Source organism: Nylanderia fulva, unplaced genomic scaffold (assembly GCF_048542155.1).
Source record: "Nylanderia fulva isolate GAGA-0341 unplaced genomic scaffold, ASM4854215v1 Scaffold50, whole genome shotgun sequence".
NCBI lineage: Eukaryota > Metazoa > Arthropoda > Insecta > Hymenoptera > Formicidae > Nylanderia > Nylanderia fulva.
This window is the reverse complement of record NW_028190588.1, coordinates 817,241-841,017: the sequence shown is the minus strand read 5'-3', so window position 1 is coordinate 841,017 and position 23,777 is coordinate 817,241. Positions and strand designations below refer to the sequence as shown.

The 23,777-nt window shown below is 43.6% G+C and overlaps 2 protein-coding genes across 3 annotated transcripts in view; one reads left to right on the top strand and one right to left on the bottom strand.

Moving 5' to 3' along the window:
- The window catches only part of LOC114935434 (uncharacterized), a 214,888-nt gene that overhangs the window by 140,251 nt on the left and 50,860 nt on the right, over positions 1-23,777 (top strand). The window lies entirely within an intron of this gene.
- Positions 5,551-23,777, bottom strand: part of LOC114935432 (LIM domain only protein 3) — a 51,523-nt gene continuing 33,296 nt past the window's right edge. For both annotated transcript variants that reach the window (XM_085487161.1, XM_085487162.1), the window contains exons 2-5: positions 14,950-15,061; positions 14,393-14,656; positions 8,305-8,545; positions 5,551-8,069 (exon numbers count right to left, since the gene is read on the bottom strand). In XM_085487161.1, the coding sequence (XP_085343287.1) occupies positions 7,914-8,069; positions 8,305-8,545; positions 14,393-14,656; positions 14,950-15,038 (750 nt within the window). In that variant the 5' untranslated portion in view covers positions 15,039-15,061 and the 3' untranslated portion in view covers positions 5,551-7,913. The remainder of the gene's footprint in view (positions 8,070-8,304; positions 8,546-14,392; positions 14,657-14,949; positions 15,062-23,777) is intronic.

The following is a 23,777-nucleotide window of genomic DNA, read 5'->3' as shown; positions in this document are numbered from 1 at the left end:
TTCGACGCTTAAGTGGCGAAGCAGTTAGCACCGTCGAGACTATTAATACGCATCGGTAGATCGTTAGTCCGTATTCCCGAAGGTAATATTCTTAGTTTGTCTCGCCGGTCCATATCCTCGCGCGCGTGAGATCCTCCACCGAATAGTTATTCTCGCTTCGGTAAAGCTCCTACACTGCGAATGGTGCTTGGTAATACGATAAATGAGACTTTGGAGCTTTGGAATACGAAAGTTTAACGTTCTTAACGTTCTGCTTACGCGTGATTTTCCGACCAGGATAATTCTATTCGTAGATGTAAACTAACAAATAAATCTTCATTCTCGATTAATTTTAATATTCTATTCATTTTCTTCGCACACGTTTATCATAAACAAATTTGCATGTATTAATGTGCTTTTAATTTAATACATTTTTACCTTTTTAATATGTAAAAATAATTAACTGATAAAATCGTAAAATTTAAAAATAACAAGGTCGCATTTTAAATATGAAAATGAGTTGAATGGAATCCGATGAAACGGTGGAGATTTAATTTTAAATCTATTTTAATAATTATTTTCATGTTTACTACAGTGTGTTTATTTACATATACATATATATATATATATATATATATATATATATATATTGGTATATATATCGAGGAATTTAATAAATGTTCTATGAAGGTTAATTTATATATAAAATTGCTCACCCAGATTTATATCGCGCGAAATATCTATTTCCGAAATATTTAACGATAGGCAACCCGCCGAGGCAACCCATATAACGTGACTAATATAGTATGACGAAAATGTTGGCCAATTATAATATGCATTTATAGGCTTACCGAAGCTCGCATAATTATAATTTTCTACGAGCGCGCGGAAATCCGGCAAACGGAATATTACAAGCAACGAGCTTGTAGTTCGAACTTCATCACTGATTTATGTAACCGCGGTATAACGATGCCATTATATCGGACATAGAAACGCATCGTTGCTGCATTGATTATCAGGAAATAGTATGCAACGATTTAATATGTACATCGTTCAATCAGCCTCTCTCGCGCGCGCGGCAATTATTTCCACATTATTCTACATCGTATATCCCGTTGTGTTCTAAGTCTGCATATATACCCGACATATGTATACCACGAGCGGACCGATGGATTAACTATAACGGCACACGGCCATGATCGACATAAACATATATAATAAACATGTTTATTAACCCTTTGATGTATTATCAATTTTCACCTTATACCCATAGTTCTACGCAATACAATTTAGAATAATTACCGAATATTATGTGCGCTCATATTATTCCGAATCTCCATGAACCGATGCATCTGGAAAACTGCAAATCAATATTTGCGTAATAACACGTTTGGCATAAATTTTAGCTAGGGGGTGACTTGAGATTCTCTCTTTCTCTCGCGCATTATTTTGTCTCTGGCCTTCGAAAAAGTGGAAAACAAGCATTAAATTGCAAAGTTATCTGAATCGCGTGGCGATCGATCCTCGCGCGATGTGCTCCCGAAATAAAATCTCGCTCGCGCGTCACGGGGTGGACGAAATTAGGGCGCGAAAAACGAGAGATTTCTGTAAATAATTTGGCGGCGCAGGCGCCCGGACGTCGCGACGAAGAACATAGCCGAAGAGAGGAAGGGCGAGAGAGGATCCAGATCGGAGATCTGGTGCCTTCGTAATATAAGGGAGCGCGAGGGAGAAGGACGACGACAGACGGCCATTAATAAAGCGCGAAATCCAATGGTCATGCGCCAATCAGCGGCCGTGACAGTAGCCACGACATAACAAGTATTTCCCATCAGCGCATTCCGCATGCAAGGATCGCAAAACGAGCTCTTCTCCGTTGATTAGCGACGATGTGCGCGCGATTCGGTCTTCTTCCTATCTCGCGATCGGAGTACTTGGACAGGACGCGATAATCAATTGGATTCGAGGCCGAAGCTATTGTATTTCATATATTTGTATTATAAAATATTTTCTATAATAATCAAATTAGATAGGTGATTCTTTTATTATCTAAAATTATATACTTCTCTTTAATTAAATTTTAAATTTTATTAACCTACATTTCAAATAAAATAAAGAATTTTGTTATTTATTTCTTCTGAGAAATTTATAATGTGGCTGGATGAATTTCCCATCGTTAATTATTTGAAACGTATTTTGATTATTTTCGTGAAGGAAAAATAGATTCTTAACAAACCGTTCAGAGAATTTGTGGTAAAACTAGAAATAATGATAAAATATTGAACTTTGCGACATAATTCGAATACCGCAAATCTGTTGACCCCAATACTTCTTCTCGTGAAACACATTCGTGCTCTATCGACTCGTTAAAAAAAGATCATACGCAGACATTTCGAAACGAGAATGAAACGCGATCAAATATAATCCCCGCGGAATCTCTTTTCCGAAATTCCCCTCATAAACTTGGCTACGTTCTCCTCTCTGCGCTATCTTCGTATCGTTATTCACCAGTACCCTTCCCTTTCGGTCTCTTTCTCCCCGCGTGCCACACGCGTGTGCACACATGTGACAATACCACGACACACCCTAAATATCGAGAAAGTAGATTTCCCGTGCCTTGATATGATTAATGCTCCACTCTCGGGAGATAAAAAGTGAGCGAAGAAGGAAAAGACGGGAAAACAGAAGAGGAGATCGCGATGGAAGATTGGGCGTGAAATGAGAAATATGGAGAAATAATTTATATCCAAAATGAAATTATCAGGTTGAAGATAAACCAAGTCTTTTTTTTTTCTCTCTCACCAAATATATACATGTGCGCGCAATTTTTCTTCAAAATTCTTTAGTCATGCAGGACGCGATACTTCTTCGCGTATCTATAAACCTCCGTTAAATCCATCTCCGAGGATGAGGAACGAGGCGGGAATGAAAAAATGTCAGAGCGAAACGAAGGGAGAGAAAAAGTAAGGCGGAAAACAGGGAGAGAACAGAGAAGAAACGTCTTGGTGGTGATTGCGAAGGGCGCGACGTGGGAAGAACTGCAAGAGTGCGATGGAAGGGAAAACCCGTTTGCGGGGCTGCTGGTGGTCGCGGCCGTCCGTACACTGCAAATCCCCGTCAACCGCATTCAATTACGATGTTATCGCGAATACAGATGACGGTTATTTCCTTCGGTACACCCTATACATAACGCGCGGCCCTACCCCGAGCGTCGCTCGAACCAAGGGCCGTAAGGTTCTGTGTGTATATACACAATATCGCGCACTAACGACCAGACCGTGTGATTGTTTCAAGATGTTTCTCGGGACATGTGCCCGCGATTCCTAAATATGAAGTTTGATTTTCACCGATAACGTCAAGCGATTTCCTCGCTCTCTCTCTCTATCCCGTAAAAGTTTATCTCGATTGAAATCATTAACGATCTCTATTGAAAAAAATTCAACATCTAAACCGAAGAGGATATTGCAAAAGCTTGGTTCTATTTGTAAAAAGAACTTAATCTTAATTAAAAATTTACTTACTTTCAAGTCTTGATGTGTAATCTTCGGAGCTCTTCCTGGTTCTCTCTCGCTGATTATAATCTAAACAGTTTTAATACTAAAATTCGAATAAACTTTTATGATGTTATACAGACAAATTATTATTATTATGAATATTTTTTTCCATTTTGTTTTCTCAGATCGAGTTTTTTTTCCAGACGTTTTTCAATGATTCGCGTGTTCTCTTCGATGATACATTTTCGGTTCGATTAATTTGCCTAAAAAAAGTGAAACCCCAATCCGATTATAATTCCTTAATATTTTGAAGCGACAAAATGTAAAATACAACTACCAGTTACTGAGCAGAATCTTGTTCGCTATTCGATCGAGAAGGTTGCGTACGATATTCATAACCGGCGCGCTCTCTTCTACATTCCGTTTTCAATACTTCTGAGAAAAATGTCTATAAACTCGCGCGCGCGCGCGCGAGATATACTCGAAATGTCCCTCTTCATTATATCCGCATCGTGCTTGAAACGACGAGCGTTCCTAGTATGAGAATGTCGATACGAGAGGAACGTCAGCCGAGATGCCTTGAACAGGCAAAAAATGGACGAAGTAGATTAATTGGAGCCTCCCATCCCCCTCTCTTTCTCTCCCTCGTTACCTCCGAAACATGTGTGTGCTAGAAGGAAACGAGGAAAAGAGGAATGAGAAAGAAGAGGGGAGTGGAGGGACAAAGGAGCGGTGGAACGACAGGATGGCCCGGGGGCGAGCTTTTTGCCGAACACATAATGCATAGCGAAGGATGACACCCTTATCTCATGATCTTTAATTCCGTGAGCCGCCGCGAGGGGGTTACCGCCCGCGTTGTCATTTGTCGGTTGCACTGCGACGGAATCGGGGGTGGGCCCGTCGGTCGGGTGGATAAAACCAGCCACCGCTGTTAACATCGCCGTCGGATACGAAGGGAGGTTGGAAATTGCCTTGGCTGATTTCATTTCGGGCCAGATTATTTTAAGGGGTTCCGTTCTCCCTTTCTCGTTCCTTGGCCCTCCCTCTTCATCCTCCCTGCCTGCGACGTGATTAATGCGACTCTGGACGCGAACGTTGGTGGTTGCGTCGAGGGTCGAGATGACGAGTCGCGGCTACTCGCGCGACGTCGAATTAATTCGCCCGAGCACGCACCGGAAGCGAGCTGAAATTGTTAACCCCTTCCGGTCCGAACGCATTAAAGGCGGAGGATATTATTTTTGATAGTATCTTCGCCTCGGTGAAATATACGGATTCTGAGGGCCGTTCTTATATAAGAATTGATTAAACCCAACACACTATCTTCGAACTACATCGCCCGTAATTTATTACGGCGTAAAGTTTATTAACCCAGATGTGATTTTCAACTGAAAAGAATCAATAGCGTTACGTGCCCGATGTAATTAAACTGTTTCTCTCTTTAATCGCACCACCGCACCGGCGAAAATTTATCAAATAAGCGAACAGTTAATCGGCAAATGCATTTAATCGGATCGAGCGATAGGTTTTTTTTTTTTTTTTTTTTTTTTTTTTTCATCAAGAATGGCGCGTGTTGGGGGCGCGGTAACTCTTAAAAATGAAACAAACCATCGAGCGAAACGACCTACGTAACGCAATCGCGACGGCATAAGTTTCCAGTTATGGCTCTCGCGGCGATTTCGGAGGCGCGTATCCGCGAGTTTTAAGGAGTTCCACGTCCCATTATAAAGTCTTCACCGCGCATAATAACATTCGGCTCCGCAGGCTGGCGGGCATTAGGGAAATCGCGTTTTCCACCCTTCTCGTATTAGCTCGACGCCACGCGAACCGTCATCCCCCTCCCTTCTGTTCTTTTCATTCCCATTTTAGCACGCGTTGAATGGCACCCTCGATCGGAACTTTTGCGCCGCGTCTTATCCTCGATTTCAAGGCTTCTTGGCGGTAGTAGAAAGATGGACGGGGATTGTTCGGATATATGAGGAATCGAAGAGCGCAGGATATCCGTCGATATTCGTAATTAAAGTCGCGCGACTTTAATCCTCCTGGCTGGAAATGAAAAACACTGTTGGAATACACCAGGTTGTATTTATAAGAATGTTATATTTTCTCGGTAGTAATGGGAGTCCCTCCCCTTCCGTAAAGAGGGTGGGACGGTCGTTAATATATTAATAGAATCCTAGGTAAGAGTGATATTATATACAGATGAATAAAAAATGGGAAAGAGTCGATTCCCTGTTCTCTCTGTCCTACATGGGAGATAATGTTCAATTTCGCTCGCACCGCTCGCCTCTTTTTTTTCTATCTCTCTCTCTCCCTTCGCCGCGTCGCGGGATCTTTGTACTACTCGATCCGTTGTTCCGCTCGATAAGTTTGACAAAAGTGTTCGATGTAAACCAATGTTCTGTTCACGCGCACTTTTTCTTATAACTTTCGCATGCGTCGCATCAACGGACAAAGATTACCGATAGGCTTAGAATCAATTTAATTAGGTAACAGTCATTATTAATCCTGTCTCTAGAATGAAATGACGACTCGCAACATATCGATGATTTTGAGCCAATAATATCTATAAGATAAAAAAAAATATTATTGTATCGCCAGACGTGAAAAGTGGTAGTGTTATAGTTATTTTCGCCAGCGCGATATTGATGTAACTTCCGGCCGGAAACGAGAGAAAGCCCGGATATACACGAGAACGAGACGGATTGGTATTTCCGGCTTCGCGGGAAATTGCTCGCAGTTAATAGCGTTATACGAGTTTCGCGGTTAATAATGTCACGGCATAACCAATGTGACAAGAGAGCCACGATTTCCGTCGATCTTCTTCCTGCCTCCATACGATTACGAGTGTATGTCGTTCGGCATCGTTTCGGTATAGATAAACGCCGTTTGTATTTTTGGCATTAGTGTTAAAGCTAGGTGAGACTGAGCCCATCTCGCTCTCTGATTCGACGGGAATTCACGACTCTTGGCCCAGTGGCGGAACAACCCCGATACGTCATCAATAACTTTATATTCATTTCGTTTCGTTAATAAATCTTTAAAGTCTGGAAATTATGAAAAAAAAAAAAAAAATTTAATTGTAAGATTTTAATAAAATATTTAAAAATAATTATTTTCTGCTTGCTCCACCGCTGCTCTTCACTTTCGCGAAAACACTCACCAAAGTCTACAAAAAAAAAAAAAAAAATGGCGTGACGCGCGTCGGGCTGTCTGAATCTTTCCGCGGCGCTCCGAGGGGTTCTTAATCTAGCGTTTTTTAATTAATCTTTGGTATCAGCGGTATCACGAATTAATCTGACGTAACATGCAACGAAAATTTCACGAGACTAGAAAAAGCCACGAAAAAAATAATTTAATCGGATTAATCGTGCTGCGATGCAAATTTAATATTTTTGATGCGATATATATGTATATTAAATATTTTTTACATTATCCGATCTTTTTTTTTCAATTTTCCGAAATATAAAATAATTGCTGGCTTACTTCTTCTTTCCCTTTCGTGGCTGCGCACTTTCGGCGGGCTGTAAACCGAGAGATCGCAGAATTATGGCACGTGTGTTACAGAACCCCTCGCGTCCTCTTCGCTAAAAGTTCTCTCCTTTGAATCTGCGCTCTACGTCCTTAAGAATAGACGACGGCGATATCACGAGCGGGATAAGAGTCATCTCGGTGAACCTGCGTATACTGATAATTGTTTCGTCCCCTTTCTCTCTCTCTTTCATACACACTCTCACAGAGTCGGATACGATACAGATATATTTACAAGACTCCGCCGTTCAAGCGCACGTAAATTTTCGCACTCACGCAGAATCACACATTCGCTCCCATCTCTCCTCGCGCTAGAAATATATCTTACACGAATCAATCTAATTTATCTTTACGTGTGTGTCGAGTGTATCGGTATCGTATCGTATTTTTACAAGACGCGTATGCGCATCAACGGACGACACAAAAGTCCAAGAGACGTCTGAAAGACATCTAGAGAATTTTACGACATCGTTTGAACGCTTGCGTTGTCCGTGTCCTCGTGTTTTCAGTGTATAGTATCGGTATGTACCTGTCTGTGTTTTGTATGTATTTTTCTCAGTAAATACAGTACATCGAGCTCCAGCTCGTATCTCGCGCACTGCGTATCCTACTGTATTAATGTATCTTCCGTTAAATTTGTTCATTTTTCACGATCACAGTGATTCCAATCTCCGAACCCTTCGTCACCTTGTCCACGAAAATGTCCTCCGATTTCCACTTCGAGTCCGTCCCGATCTTTCTCGCGACTTTTCCCATCTCTCCGAACCCTTTCGTTCTCCCCAACATTCTCAGCGACGCAAACGTAAGCTTGCCTCGATTACATTTCCACGAGCGAGGAGAAACAATTCTCGCGTCTCGTCTTCAATAACCGCTGAGACACCTGAGCTTCTTCAGAGGCGGCGAAGCCTCGTTTCAGCTGGTCGGCGCCTGCATAGACATCGGGGGTGGCTTTACGGGTCCGAGGGCAGGTCCTGATAGACCGTTGTTGTTCATGTCACCCGGCGCCCTCGGCCCGCCGACTCCTATAGCCGTCCCGTTCACCGTCGGCGTGCCCCCTGACATTTGACCCTGAAGACATAAAAGGTCCGCAAGGTGTGAGACTCCGCGCTCGCGACATTCTCAATTTCAGACAGAACAAGAAGTGAATTCAAAATTAAACAAGTTCTCCCATCATAATTATTGCAGTTAACAATTGACTAAAACATTTAGATACTATAATATTTTGTTCCTTTTTTTAATGCTTGTACGACTTGTTTCCGAGCTCGCTTTATATCGTGCGACTGCGCGCAGTTCGTTAACTTACGTTGGGCACATGATTGTGCTGAGCCACCGACTGTCCCAGACCTTGATGAGCCTGGAGCGGATTGTGTCCCGGATGCATGTTCTGACCCGGGGGCGTTGGTGTAGGAGGGAGTTGCCTTTTGATGTATGCTAATGAGGCGGGTGATTGTATCGCCATATTAGCGAACGCTAGCCTCTCCTCGTAATCGTACTCGCAGAGGATCTTGTTTTCGCACAAGTAGAACCGATCGCCCACGCAAAACCTGTAAGCAAAAAGGAGAAACACGCTATGTTGTCGAAAGTTACGATATCCGATTTCTCGAATCAAGATATTAAGCTTCAATCTCCTCCTACTGTATGAGAACTTTATTAATAGAAGAATCGCACACGTCAATTAGTTATCGTTCATCGATTTGTCGAGCTATGAAGTTTAGCTGGTCAAACTTCAAAAGAGGGTTGCGATTAACTATAATAAAGCATAATTTACCCTGTTCGATCTCGCTGTTTCCGATCGATGCTAGTGTCGCGCGAGAGAAAAGAAAGCGGAGATTCGGCAAAGGGAGGATGGGAAAGGGTTCCGCTGGATAACGAGCATATCGTAACGCATCGAACAAATAATTATTATCGGAGTCTCTGTCCGCGAGAACGGCCACGTATCCGCTTTGATCCCGGCTAGGAAATACGAGAGCGAAATACGAGAGCACACGGCGGCTGCGGCGCCGCGTTGGGTCTGGCTCGGGGTAGATACTCTCATAATCGCACGGCAAATAGAATTATCGCGTTGCTGCGCGTGGCCGTTGCTGGCAGCAAGCGCGCGGCTTATACCGGGGTTTCGCTCGTTTCCCCCATTATACGCGTCGTCTGCTAAATGACGCCACACACTCCAATCGGATACCTATCCTCTTGCGCTTTCCTGCCCCTTCTCGCTCGCACCCCTTTTCTCTCTTTGTTATTAATCTATATAGTATAGGCAATTGTATATTAAATTTTTATAGTCGATTCAAATTGCTTTATATGTATTAGTTCGTATGCTAATTACGTCACATTATTTTTGATAAAAAATATATATGTATATAATAAAAAAAGTTATTTGTTTCATTGAATAGCCGTAGGAAAGGTTTTTAATTACGAGATTCTTGTTCCCATAACAAAGAACAGCCGCGTTTCATATATCAAATCGCGACATGTCGGAACAAAATAGAAAAAAAAACCGACGACGAAGACGGTTTTACACAGCGGAAGGCAAATTAAACGAATTAATTAAAATAATGCTCGCCGCGTTACCGTTAATTGACAATTCTTACGATATACCTTTTATCGTATCGCGCGCGATATAATCGACGAAGAGCGTATTTATATTTCACCATTAGTCATTTCCCATTAATCCTCGGGGCGATTCGCGGAAGAGGGGGAGGCGTGAAAAAAAAATTAATATCCGGCGGGATACTCCAATGTTCGACGGCTTAAAACGAAAATAATCCTTTGGTAACGCTTTGGAATATCTTTTTCGGCCGTCTGGCTAGAGGCAGATATACCCCGTCGTAATTGCGCGGTGCAAATAGAATTATCGCGTTGCACGGGAACGCAGTCATTCCCCGGGCCTTCCATTATGCGCGCGCGAATAATGCCGCGCAAAGCCCGATCCTTTCCCGCGAAAACGGCGCGAATGTCTGCCGTGGAATGATATCGGGGCGCGCGCGCGCTGCGTGTCTCCCTAATTTTCCCCTCCGGCCGAATTTTTATACGAGCGATACACGTCGCGGGCCAGGGGCTTGAAATCAGCGCGCGCGACGTCAAGCAACGTCATTGATGCGCGCACGGACGGATATATTTTATTCCGATCGCGAACGTATCTGAAGCTAATTGAACGGACAGCCTTGATTACGCGTCGAGATTATTTAAAACAAGTAACGCCGGCATGACATTAATTACCGTGTCTCTCACAAGTGCCTCGTTATTCTTTACGAGATTAATTAATAATAAAATTATAGACATTTATATTTCGTTATAACATAATAATAAAGCAGAATAACGGAGTAAAAATTTATATATATATAATTAGTATACGTAGAGAACAAAATATGAAAATGATCAATGTCGCGGAAAATGCGCAAATTGCGAGGCTTCTATTTTTCGTCGACAGAGCACCGAGAAATATTTTTTATCTACCGTCCACGATCGAAATATTAAAATCTCGCCGGGCAAAGGCCCTTTTTATCCAAGTTTTAATTCCCATCGTATTAAAGCTCATCGCGTAACACTCGCGCGCGCGCGCGCGAGCCAACTCATAAACGCTTAAAATTTGATTTATCTCTCTCGTTCTGGCGCTCATCGCAATGAGAACAAATTCGCCTCCACCGTGCGAACGCTTTATTATACAGCGCGAGCGCATCCAGCACGCCCACACCTACGTAATTGGCGCAATTCCGTAAGTGTTTCCATTCAATTTTCTTTTTATTACGTGCCTGCCAGAGCCACCCTTCCTCCCCTCTCCCCCTCATCCCCGCCCTATCGCGTCGTACGCATACCAGCACGCGTCGCCGGGATACATCACGTTGTTTACGGCCCTTCTGACACGTTTCACGGCACCCGCGCGACGCGCTGCAATTTCTTCGTCGTTCAAATGCAAGGGAAGTATCACCGATCGGCAGATAGCCGGGTAGATACTTGTCAGCGAAAAAAAAAACCCATCTTACAAATCTGTAAAATTTCGTAAAATCAAAATTCCAGCAGAATATTCTGAAATTTTTCGCTTTGCGTAAGGTACATGCCGGAAAAAAAAAAATATTAATTACCGTAGCTAAATTTTCGGTATCCCTATATTAAACCTGAAATTTAATTACCATGCCTAAATTTTAGCTACGTAACTAATATTTTTTTAAACTATAATCTAGTAGAGAATTTCCCGTAATTAAAAAATTTTACGTATAATGGTAGTTAAATATTTTTATCGCGCATCAAAAACATTTCTCTCATATAATCTCCCCGTTGACCGTCGCTGCGATTGCGATGGACTTGAATCGATTCCGCACTTAGCTGATTGTGAGAACCATTAACCGACTGTGAGATTTGTGAACCATTTGCGTGGAAGATGGTTCGCGGGAGAGAAAGAGAGAGAGAGAGAGAGAGAGAGAGAGAGAGAGAGAGAGAGAGAGAGAGAGAGAGAGAGAGAGAGAGCGGAACAAAAGTCGCGCGACAGAATGGCTCTCGGGTCTGCATGGAAAATTTCAATCTGGGCGGCGCAATCTCAGAAAACTCGGTTGAATCTTTAACGAGGGTAGCCGGCTAGTGCAGGACAATGTGCGACAGGGAGAAATCGAGAGGGGAGAGAGAGAGAGAGAGAGAAATGAGACGGTGCCGACACCCCGGTGGAAGCGAAAGCGAGGACAACGTCCGGCAACGTAGACGAGGTGCAAAGGCGGAAAGGAGCCACTGCGATTCAATAAATGATACCGTCGTGGTGGCAATGCGTGACCCCAGTTAGAGAGGCACTTTACGGGCCGCTTCGCCGACGCGGCCGTATCCTTCAAAGAGTAATACCGTCTCTCTGCGCGAGCTTCGGCGCATCAAAGTTTCAGCAACCCCGCCATCGTTGCGCGTCACGGTACGCCAGTTTCTCAGATAAAATCTTTATTCGACGCACCTCCTTCCCCCTCAACCCTCTCTCTCTTCTCCCCGCGGCGTAAATCCGCGAAAATTTAGGGCCAAGAGTGGAGAGTGCTGCTTGTTCAAAGATACACACGTGGGCGATCGTATACCATATATATTTTCGAAACAAATATCGCGAAATACTATCATATATATTTCAAATAAACACGCATTTAATATTACGTTGTGCAATTAAAATAATGATGCTAATAATCGTAATTTATATTATAATATTTCGAATCGTCTGCGAATGGGAATAAATTCCACGTAGTTCGCAATTTCGCCGAAAGCTTCGATTCTGCGGGTATATCAAATCCAAGTCGCAGGGGCGAAAGTTTAATCGAGTAGTCATTATGTTTGACCGGATTCGACGGAAGCAAAGAAATCGCGGGGAGTAGATATATATATATATATATATATATATATATATATATATACGCGCTTGCGCTAGGGCGTGTACACGGGGTGTACATGTGTATTCGTGTGCATTCGAGAGGGCGAGAGAATGAGAAAAAGGGAGAACGAGCGAGGGAGAAAGAGAAAGAGCTAATTGCATCGGTAAATCATCCTCTAACCAGGGAGGGTGGGAGCCTAGTCGCCGCCACTGGCACAACCCTTTATTCTGTGTTATTACAGTCTAAAGTTACCCCGTGTAATTGTTGCTGTTTAATTGCAAACTCTAAGTCGCCTCGTTACAGGACGCGCAGCGCTGCGAGTAATTGCCCTCTTCAAATTTACCTACCTGCTTTTTAGGCGGCGCGATCGCGAGGGAGGGAGATATTCGCGCACCGAATATTCCGGCATCAGGCATATTTTATCGCGAGCGCGCGTGCTTTAATTGCGCCCGTGCATCATCCCCGAGCGACACGCAACGCAATTGTTGCAACAAATATATAATCACCGAACCGAGTACGACTGTCTCAATTTGTGCTTCTTCGCGATTCGTTTCTAGCGTCTTCGATTGAAAAAAAAAAAAAAGAAGAAAAGACATTTACACCCTCTATCGGTTTTGATCCTGACGCGCGCGACACCCTCCCAACCTCCGGGCCATCCAACCCCCCGTCGTTTTTAGCCGCGAGTCGCGCGCGAGCGAGGCGCATTGTCGAAGATAGACAATGCCGGACGATAAAAACGTAAAATTGATGCTCTTTTGTTCACATTGTTTGAGACGCCGTCCGCGCAACGTTTGCCGCACGCCTGGACGAGCCATTGCTATTGGCTCGAAACTGCATCCTTCACTTCCGGTTCCTCTATCATATCCATTCCCCCGGCCCTTCTCGCTATTTTCCGCCGATAGAGCGGTTACCACCAACCTTCTCTTCTATCTCCCGAACGTTGTTATCCCCCTTCGAAACGAGTCACTTCGCTTCGTAAGCCAGCATTGTACCGCTTCGCCGGTTTTGTGCTCTCGTTTGTACGTTTACCGCTATTGAATCGCATACAGGAACCTCCGCCGTTGTCACATATTGTTTACACAATATCATATCGCGGCCCCAGGATAATTAAAACGATCGAGGAAAATAATAACGAATATGATAACGCGCAGCTTTGGCAGATCTTACTTACTAGATTGCTTTTTCGGATCTTGAACAATTCGCGATAAAATCTGAAAAGAGTCGATTACGATCGGAGATTCGAGAGACACCTGTATAAGCAAAGAAAAATGATTTGAATCTCCATCGGTTGGGCCAGCCGCGGAGATGAAAATGTGAAATCTCACTTTAGAACCGAAGAGATCGGCGATAATACATAAAGATGGACGAGGATCGAATCAATAAGCAGATGGCACATCGCGCCTGTCGGAGGGTCGGCCGAGGTCGTGCGGGATACGCGGGAAGAACGTGTACGCCGCGGGATTTCACGATGAAGTCGGAGAATGGCAGCGCGAGCGAAAGAAGAAGAGGTCATGGCGCGGAAAGCGCAGGGTGATTTCCCAGCTGACCTGTAAAGCAACCTCTCCCCTTTCCCTCGCCAATGGGCTCTGTCTCACGGACTAGCGGTCCACGGCCGTTTCTTACCCTCTCCTTGTGTCCACGCGGGAAAGATGCATCGCCGTGAACGGCGGAAAATAAAGTACAAGAAGGAGAGAAAGAAAAAAAGGGTAGGGACGCGCGCAGTAGCAAATTTACCGATTCAATCCATTCCACCGGCTATCCCATTTTTACGTAGTAATTTTTAATAATTAACGAACCCCAATTTTTTGCTTCCGTTTCGAAATGTCCGTCTGTATCTTTGATCTAATATAAATCTCGGGTTTTCTATAATTCGCACGATCGCAAAATAACAGATCTATTTCCAAAGTTATTAGCTTCGTTTATTTAATTTGTTTTCTTCTATACTTGGAATAAGAGGCAGCGATATAAGTTGTACGCGTTTTAAATAGAGCAAGAAGCATGAAAATAGATGTCTGGGTGAAAAAGGGGGATCTAATAATATAATAGAGACGATTCGTGCGGACTCACCGATGAGTGCACTGTTGACAGGCGAAACAGTCGAGATGATAGACGTTCGTCCTGGCCCTCATAACCATCTCGAACGCCGGTATTTGCTTGTTACATGCCGCGCAGCATCCCGTGTTCCCGAAGAGCCTGAGGTAGTCCCTCTTACAGAGGATAAGATTAGCTTTGGTGTAGAGGGTAGAGCCGACTTCTCCTAACCTACAGTCGCAGCATCCGCACTTGAGGCAGTCCTCGTGCCAGTAGAGGTCCAGAGCCTTGAGGAGGTACCTGAAGAACCGACAATATCATCCCTGCAGCTTTCGTTCTTACCGGCCGTTAAGCCTCGGAAATTCCTCTTTTATCTCGATATCTAATATACATTTTCCAATAAAAACGGCTAATCGCTTTAATGAGGAGAAAGAAAAGCTACCGCGTAGGAGGAGGATCGATATTTAACATCGTCCCACTATTTGCTCGAAACAAAATATTTATATCGCAGCGGGGTTATTAATGGAGAGTAAGAAAAATGGACAGGAGTGCTTCCTTTAAGAATGCAGATTACATAAAGTGCCGACATTTACCTCTCCGTAATTATTTTCCCGCAGCTGGCGCACTCCTGCTGCGTCGAACCATTTTTATTCGTCTCGGATTTGCTCACGTCCATAGTCATCGTGATCTTGGCTACGGCGCCGTCTGAAACATTCAAAGAATCGTTACAATCAATATTCCCACGCGCTATCAAAAAACGCCAAAATGGCGAATCGTTAAATATTTAAAATTGTGCCGTATGATCGATACGGAGGAAAATCAAAGCTTCAACGGGCTAAAAAGCGTGGTATTCGTGCGACGAGAAAATTATGACGCGCGAGGTCATTTCGTAGCCCGAAATTTGATTTCCCGAGTTAATGAGGACCTCCGGCCGTACATTCAGACCGTATCGTATACATCTGCACGTGTTTATAAGGGGCGACTTCGCGGACGGCTGGCGTGCCGTGCACGCTGTTATAAGCGTCTCCGGCGTCGTAAGTGGCTGACAGCACGCAATAATTAGCGCAGCTAATTGGAACCGTCCCTTGTGCTCGTCCTCGCGCGCTTCCCAGACTCCAATAAGCATCGGCGCGCTGCGTCACGAGAACCACTTTTCGCGAGCGGAAGATTACGTCAAATGTCGTTTCAAAAGTGTTTTTCGAGTTCAATATTTCAATGTTAAATTCGCATCAAAAATACATTCTCCTATAGTCAATTATTTTCCATTCTTTACTGCATTTCGATTTCTAATTGGAAACAGAATGTCGTATATTTTCTCCAAACTATTTCTTTGAACTTTATATACTGTGCCGTTTGGAATTTTTGTTTTTATATAAAACTGTATAAAATTTCTCTTACCATATTTTGCTCGTATAAATATAAATGTAATTCAAACGCAGATAAAATTAATAGCGATAAAAAAATGTAATTAATTTAAATTTTCGGAATTTTCACACGCACCAAAATCAAGATTTTTGAATTCATATTTCTCTCCGAAAGAAATTGCGGATTATAGTGCTATACAGCCCATTAAAGAGCGCGTTGGAAACGCATCCGATTTAAATGGTTGGATATTCGCGAGAGTCACGTTCTTACGAGGCGATTCGCGTAACACTTCCCAGGTAAACACAGGGGTAATGGCAGAGGGAGGAAGGGGTGGGAGAGGGGAGGGGGGAGTGAGAGAAGTGGGCCGGCCACCACCGCGTCGTTCGGAACGACGACGAGCGGGCGGGGGCTTAATTAATTAGCCGGATACTTTGAGTAACAATCCATTATTACATACAAACATCCTCGGCCTCGGGGCCGAGCTGCAGCTTTATGCTGCTAATTGGCCTTCTCAAAGCCGGGAGACCCGGGCACGAGTTATAAACGCCACTCCTTCCCTCCTTGACTCCTCGCAGCCACCGTACCGCACACACCAAGAGAGAGAAAGAGAGAGAGAGAGAGAGTCCTCTCCTCCGCCACCCCCTGGCTTTCACTCCCGGTTCCAATTTTCTCTCTCGCTACTACTATACCCGCCACCAATCCCCTTTTCTCTCTCTCTCTCTCTCTGTCTCCCTATCTCGTTATCTCGCTCCATCCTTCTCTCCTTCCTCTCGCCGCATCACTTTACCCGCGTGCTCCGCAATACACGTAAAACGCATACAATCGCGCGCGCACACATGCACTAAGACAAAATGGATGGGAGAGGTGTAGGAAATGGGCGAGGGGAAGGAAGGAAAGAGCAAACGAGAGATGAAGGAGAAAGAGAGGAAGCGAAGCTGGACGGATAGCGCTAATAACGCGCTCGTGACGCAAAAAAAAGGAAGAAGTATAATTGCCAGCCCTCGTGGCAGGTATTTTTCAAATAGGACCCCGTCCGTTAATTGGAGGGCAAATTAAAGAGGCGCCGCCGAGGAAAAAAACATCATTCCTCCCTCCTCCCACGTCGGTATATATCCAAGAGCCGCCTCGTGATTCGTCAAACGACTCGTACGCTCCGTTTTTTGCCTGGTTCTAGTTTTTTTTAATGATTCTCTCCCTTATAGAGTCCGATTCATATCACGATAGAATGAAAAAAAAAAAATATATATATATATATATACACACACACACGTCCACAGTGATGCCACTCGTCCCGGAAAGACCGCTAACGATGACGATTTTTCAAGCTCTCTTCCACCGGGAGAAAGCGCGGTAATGCTAATTGTCCCGCTCAATAACGGATAATTCGGAATGAATTTGACCGTTGGAATAGTTCGTATACGATGAATGAATTTGCGATTGGGAGAGATTCGCGCGTTTTTGCAAACGCCATAGTTATGCACACATCGTATTTGATCGCGATGGTTGTGCAGAGATATACGATGGAAAAAAAATAAATAAATGTTACTTTACCCTTTTCATTGGCAAATAGTGGATATCGAAATTGCCAATACTCGCGAGCAAATTAAAACTTCAATGCGTGGATACCAAAATATGAAACAAAAAAAATTTTTCGAGAAAAATTAATCATTCGCGTCGGTGAAAAATTTCGAGCCTGTTACGATGCCGCGAAAATTCGCACATCGCACTCTGATGGAAATTACTCTATCGCAATCATATAAGTTCATCTGATTCATTTGAAACAATTGATATAAAAGAGAGCATATGAAAGATTCAATAAAATTTATTATATTTGATCAGCAATAATTCTAATTAGTAAAAATTAATTCTTTTAGTAACGATGTGACGATGACTTGGACGATTGAAAAAGTCTTCTTGAATCAAAATCGCTACAAAATGAACCGTATGGAAAAATTTATGTAAAAATCTTGTATAATAGAAAAAAAACTGTTTTTTGCGGATGCTAATATTCTATGAGGATACTGCGACTTGTTTGTCACTCTGCATGATCAGCTGCTCTCTCTCTCTCTCTCTCTCTCTCTCTCTCTATATATATATATATATATATATATATACTTATATATATACAAGAACGTTTGATATTGAATTATTCTTGCGGCCCAGCCGATGTCGTCAGCACGGTCGACTTCCAGTCTACGATCGCTTATGAAACAAAATTGCAAAGGGCGAATTTTGCTTGCCACGATATACGATATATTTTACTATATGTCGATCTTATGGAAATTAGATTATTGCGACGATATCTCTGACTCCTCATAAATTTTCAAAAATTTATATATATACGTTGTAGAAAATTTTACGTGTTCAGTCGTGAGATAAGAGACACTAATAATCAGTAACTAACAATAATTAATTAATAAAAATAGTGTTAACGATAAAATGTTACAAAATGTTTATACAGGGTAGGCCATTTTAATCTTTCCACTAAAATTTCTCAAAATCCAAAAATTTAAGACAAAAATGTTTCAGATAAAAGTTGTATGGTTTCAAGGGGGACATGATATGGTGTCATTGATTTGACCTTGAATAGCCATTTGAAGGTTACGTAAAGGTCAACTTCAATTTCTTAAATGGAACACTATATTTTTTCTTGCATACTTTTGTAGCTGACTTCGAGATCTTTCCAAAACACTACAATAAAATATTTTTTCATGAAGTATTTTTCGAGTTATTAAGGCTGCAAATTTGCAGTATTTTGACATAAAATACAAAATATCTTGGGAAATATTCATTTTTCGATTATCATACCTTAATACTTTTATGCACAGAATAATGAGACGAATCAATTGGTGTAAAGAAAACACAAGAAAAATTATCTAACTGCTTATTGCAATTTTCATATTTTTTTTTAAAGGTAACTATGTGTTTTCTTTACATCAACTGATTTATCTCATTATTCTGTGCATAAAAGTATTAAGGTATGATAATCGAAAAATGAATATTTCCCAAGATATTTTGTATTTTATGTCAAAATACTGCAAATTTGCAGCCTTAATAACTCGAAAAATACTTCATGAAAAAATATTTTATTGTAGTGTTTTGGAAAGATCTCGAAGTCAGCTACAAAAGTATGCAAGAAAAAATATAGTGTTCCATTTAAGAAATTGAAGTTGACCTTCACGTAACCTTCAAATGGCTATTCAAGGTCAAATCAATGACACCATCTCATGTCCCCCTTGAAACTATTATCGCGAATTAGTTGACCACCGATTTGATATTCTTCGACGAGAAAAAATCCGGGAGAAATCCATCCCGATAGAATCACTCTTCGACCGTGCTACGCTGTTCTCGTCTGCGAGATAACATAATCGTAAAATGGCAAACTGATTTCGAGCGTTATGGTTTTTCCGGAGCACGGAGCGACGGTCAGCCCCCTAAATACGGGACGGCGATATTCGATCTTCGAATCAGCAACGGATACGACTTTTTATTCGGTCAATATAAGGAGCACCCTTGCGAGATTACGAAATTGCCCTAACAGCAATATAAGAGAAATCCACCCCCTTCTCCCTCGCGTTTCCCGCCGTTCTTCCATCCCGAGGATCCCGTCGGAGCGGACAGGGCCGCTAGGTGGTTTAATAAAAATGTCAAATATAAAGTAGCCGGTGGGGACGGACGTTTAGGAAATAAATAAATGTAAAAGAAAGTCTCTTCGTGGGAGGAGAGAAGAGATCGAGTGAGTGGGATGGACAAATACGTGGACGGATAGACGGACGGAGGAGAAGGATGAAACCGTCTACGGGAATAGTAGACTCGATATATTATTACGGTTAGAGGTCAGCGAGACGCATATCCCCAGCTGACTCAAACTGCGAGCGACTGCACTCGCCGATTCAATCGGGAAGCGTTTCTTGCGGGGCAACTCTTCGTATTGAAGGTGTTCGATAAAATATGGTGCCTCGTCGTATAGCGCAATAGCACGACTGGACGGACGCATATACGGAGAGAAATCCGTTTATCGATACTCTCGGATTGGAAGATCTCTCGATCTCTTTTCTATGAGACACGGGAGAGAAAGGGACTGAAGAAGAGGCACGATTGCAATTTCGGGGCTTAATAATCCAACCCGACTGGATCCCGTGTCATTATACTATGAAGAGTGGAGAGATTGCTAATTAGTCATTAGCGCGGAGAAAAAGATACCTTCAACCGGCCAACCCTACCCGACGATGCTGAGGACGACGACGACGACGACGACGACGACGACGACGGTGGTAAGGATGGTGCACGGCAAACTTGCGCAAACAGGGTGTAGCTGCGCTGGCCTACGTCTAATTGGACCCTAGCGACGTAAGTTCCACTAATTGAGACCGGCCTGGTAACTATCAACACCGCTATACAAGGGTCCGTTCGTAAATTCTGAATGGACGAGCAGCGATAACGATACGGATATACTGCTCTTCGCTGATTGGGCGAACACGGGGAAACTGCGTCGCGGCGCTGGGCTGCGAGCTACATAGTCGTCGTCTCGGATGAGAGATAATTACAAGTTGTAAATTTACTATATTACTATGGTTAATGAGGGCGCGCGTAATTAGAACGAGTACTTGTTCCGCGCGCTGCGCATTGCGAACTATGTAATGGTCGATTAATTAATAGTTCGCTCTGCGCGACTGGCCCTCCATCGCTGAATGCAACGCGATTTCTTCATACAATTACACATACGTGTGTTTCCGATTGAAAAGAAATGTATTATAGTCCTCCTCTCCTTTTTATACAATTCGCAAATCGCGAAAATATGAATGACGTCGGAGGAGCCAACACGTCGAAATAAAGCCAAAGAGACGCACGCAAAGTCCGACGAAGGGAAAGGCGGGAACGGGAAATGTACGAGAGGGCAGAGCAGAACCAAATTTTAATTTCGACCCTAACAAAGAGACGAGGCGCCTCTCCTTCTCAGGGTCCTTCAGGGAACCCACGGTATTCCATCCTTCAGGATCATTATATCGCCAATTAGAAGATAGCGGAGCACGGCGTCGCCTAACAAGCTTCCTGAGAGAAGGTGGGTGGCAGGAAAAGAAGGAGAGGGGAGGGGGAGAGAGAAAGGGCGAAGAGACAGACTTACTCTCGCGTCGTTATATACGCATATAGCGACTATCACGGCGCCGCGACGTCTCGCGTCTCCTCCTCTCTCTCTCTCTCTCTTCGGCATCGCTGCCATAAAATATTCACTGCAACCCGATGCTCCTGACCGAGCCGGCGCCGCTCTACGGTATAATTAAGACGCACGTGAGATCGTCTTGACGATGCCAATTGCGTTCGTTATGGGATAAGGGCGAGCCTCGGCAGCTCGCAGGAGGGAGTTATATATCGATCCGACTGCGAGAAACCGAAATGACAAAAGAGCGAAATACGGTGGTGAACGAACGGACTCGATCACAAAAGCTTTTTTCTGTCTAACGTGACACATATTCGTTCTAATATAAGATTCGTCATCGAGATATCATATTTACCGCGTGTATTTTTTTTTTTTTTTATATTAAAAAATCTACCGCGCAAAAATCCTTCAAATTCTCTCTCTCTTTAATCACAACATGTCCAGTTTTATTAAACGCGAAACCACTCTACAGATGCTTTGGCATCAAAGACTTTCGTTATTAAGGAAAAATTCATAAAGATTTTTAGGGAATGAAATGTTCATATTACGTATCTGCACTCTCATCGATACGGGAATCGATCAAGGCAACCTCGGCGAAACTTTCGATCCTTATTCCGCGCGATTATTCTTCTCTCTCTCTCTCTCTCTCTCTCTCTCTCTGGAAACAACGCGAACGTATATACGAAGGGAATCGCCGCGCAGAAGTCGTTTCGAAGTGTTCGCGAAGTAGAGAGCGAAATCGACGCAGTTGCGCGGTGGTAGCGATACACTCTTCTCTCCGTAAGCAATATTCATAAATCACCCTTCAGACCGCTCTCCCTCGCCGCGCTTCGCCCTCGCGTCTTCCCATCCCTCTTATATACGCTTAGAATATAAGTGCCAGTTTTTTTTTTTTTTTTTTTCATCGAAGGGATGCAGTGCCGGAGTCAACTTCTCGTCCGTCCCTTTCCCGCCCGACCAACTTCCTTTCGCTCCCTCGAAAGTCCGTCGAAGGGGGTTGGAAAGACGCGGAACCATGAACGAGGATATCGAGTCACAGTCCCGTCGTGGTATAAGATTCGCTGAGAGAGAGAAAGAGAGGGAGGAAGAAGGGGTGGTCTCAGATTCTATTAAGATCTCAGTAAGTCTTGTTACACGGGGAGGCCACGCCGCAAATCTCGCAATAAAACAGCTACCGGTATAACACCGCCGATTCGCGGGAAAGGGAGGTGGAGGTCGTCGTCGTCGTCGTCGTCGTCGTCTACCAGCAGCCCGAGTAAGGACGACGCCGACGTCGTCGGCGACGTCGCGCACGTTCCTCGTACGTATACTGAAACAGCCGCCCTCTCTTCTTCTGTCCCCCGCGGCGTGTTTCAGGGGGAGACGGGATTTATCTGCGGCACGTAGTATTCCGCAAGAGGAAAATCTCTGGTAATCCGAGCCCGAGACCGCAATTAGCTTTTTAGAATCGTTAACTCTCTAATGCGCTCTGTTCAATCTTCGCCTTATCTAAAAGTATCGCGCAACAAACTTTAGGACGGTCACCAATTTTGTAAATATTTGCTGCTGTATATTTTATATACGTGCAATTAGCAGCGACGTTCTCTATTTCTCCCTCGTTTCATTTATAAATATCCAGTCTTGCGGTTTCTCGAGTAAATGCATCTTCCAGAGATTTTAAAAAAACACTCTTCCAGAGTTTTCGATCAGAAAATTATCGATCTCAGACTTGATCGAATTATCAATATTGTATCATTATAGCGTGAGAAAGAGAGAGAATCGAGGAAAGTTCAATAACCTTCTTTCGTATTAAATTCTCACGTTCTCGTCTTCCACGGAATGCCGATTATGGACGAGCAACTTGAGTATTGCTCGGAGAAAGTGAGAATGAGAGAAAGAGAGAGAGAGAGAGAGAGAGAGAGAGAGAGAGAGAGAGGAAGGGTCGCGTTCTCCAGGCGAGGGTCCGAAATCAATCAAAACATTAATTGAAAGAGCCGAGAAGACAATGGAGCCGGCCCGGCTAAGGCGGTAGGTATGGATGGTCTTGATAATCGAAAGATATCCTGGCCAATAGCCGGTAACCGAGTTGGAGCACCAAGCGAGTTGGAAAAGGAACTTTCCTCCGCGCGCGGGTTTGCTCCCTTACGGCGGAGAGGAAAATTCGCGGCACGAAATCTTGGCGGAAGGGGTGGTAATAGGAGGAGAAGAAAGCGAGAAACGGAGAAGCGCTCGAAAGTGTGTGAGAGAGAGAGAAAAGGTCTTACGACGAAATGTAAGGTCCTTTTTCTTTATCGAACGACATTCCAAACGTTGTAAATAACATCGCGACGACGAAGAGATCAACTCGGAGGACTCGCGACAAATTCGATTATACGAATCGATACAAAGTCGATCCCGGTTGCGAGCTAATGAACGCGCTCTCTATTCAATTGTTGGACGGTATTATTAGTACCGGCGAACGTTAGCGCTTTATTAATTAACAAATCGATTTCGGTCGGTAGCAAATGCTAATTATTCAACATCGCCCGGCATTCGACGCCGCTGCGAATGGTTCTTTAATGAGAGGAGCTAATTGTACACGAGGTGCTCTCAATAGCGTCGCGTTCAAGGAGCAACCATGAACGCCGATGAAACTTTTAACGATCGATAAAAGAATGTTGCGGAATTTGCGCCAGTGCCGTGTCCACATAGTTTTCGTACCCCCGAAATTTGCGCTCCGAAGGAGAAATATCGCGACATAATTCAACGCATAGACTCCGCGTATATATTCTCCTATAACAGTTTTACATCGTTTCCCTCGGGTTTGCTCCAAAGTTCAAATTTGTTTTCAAATTAAACAATGTGTATATCAAAGATTATTCTTGGAAAATCAGAATCAGTTTTTATATAGTGCTCTTCGGAGCATTCTCATCTCCTCGC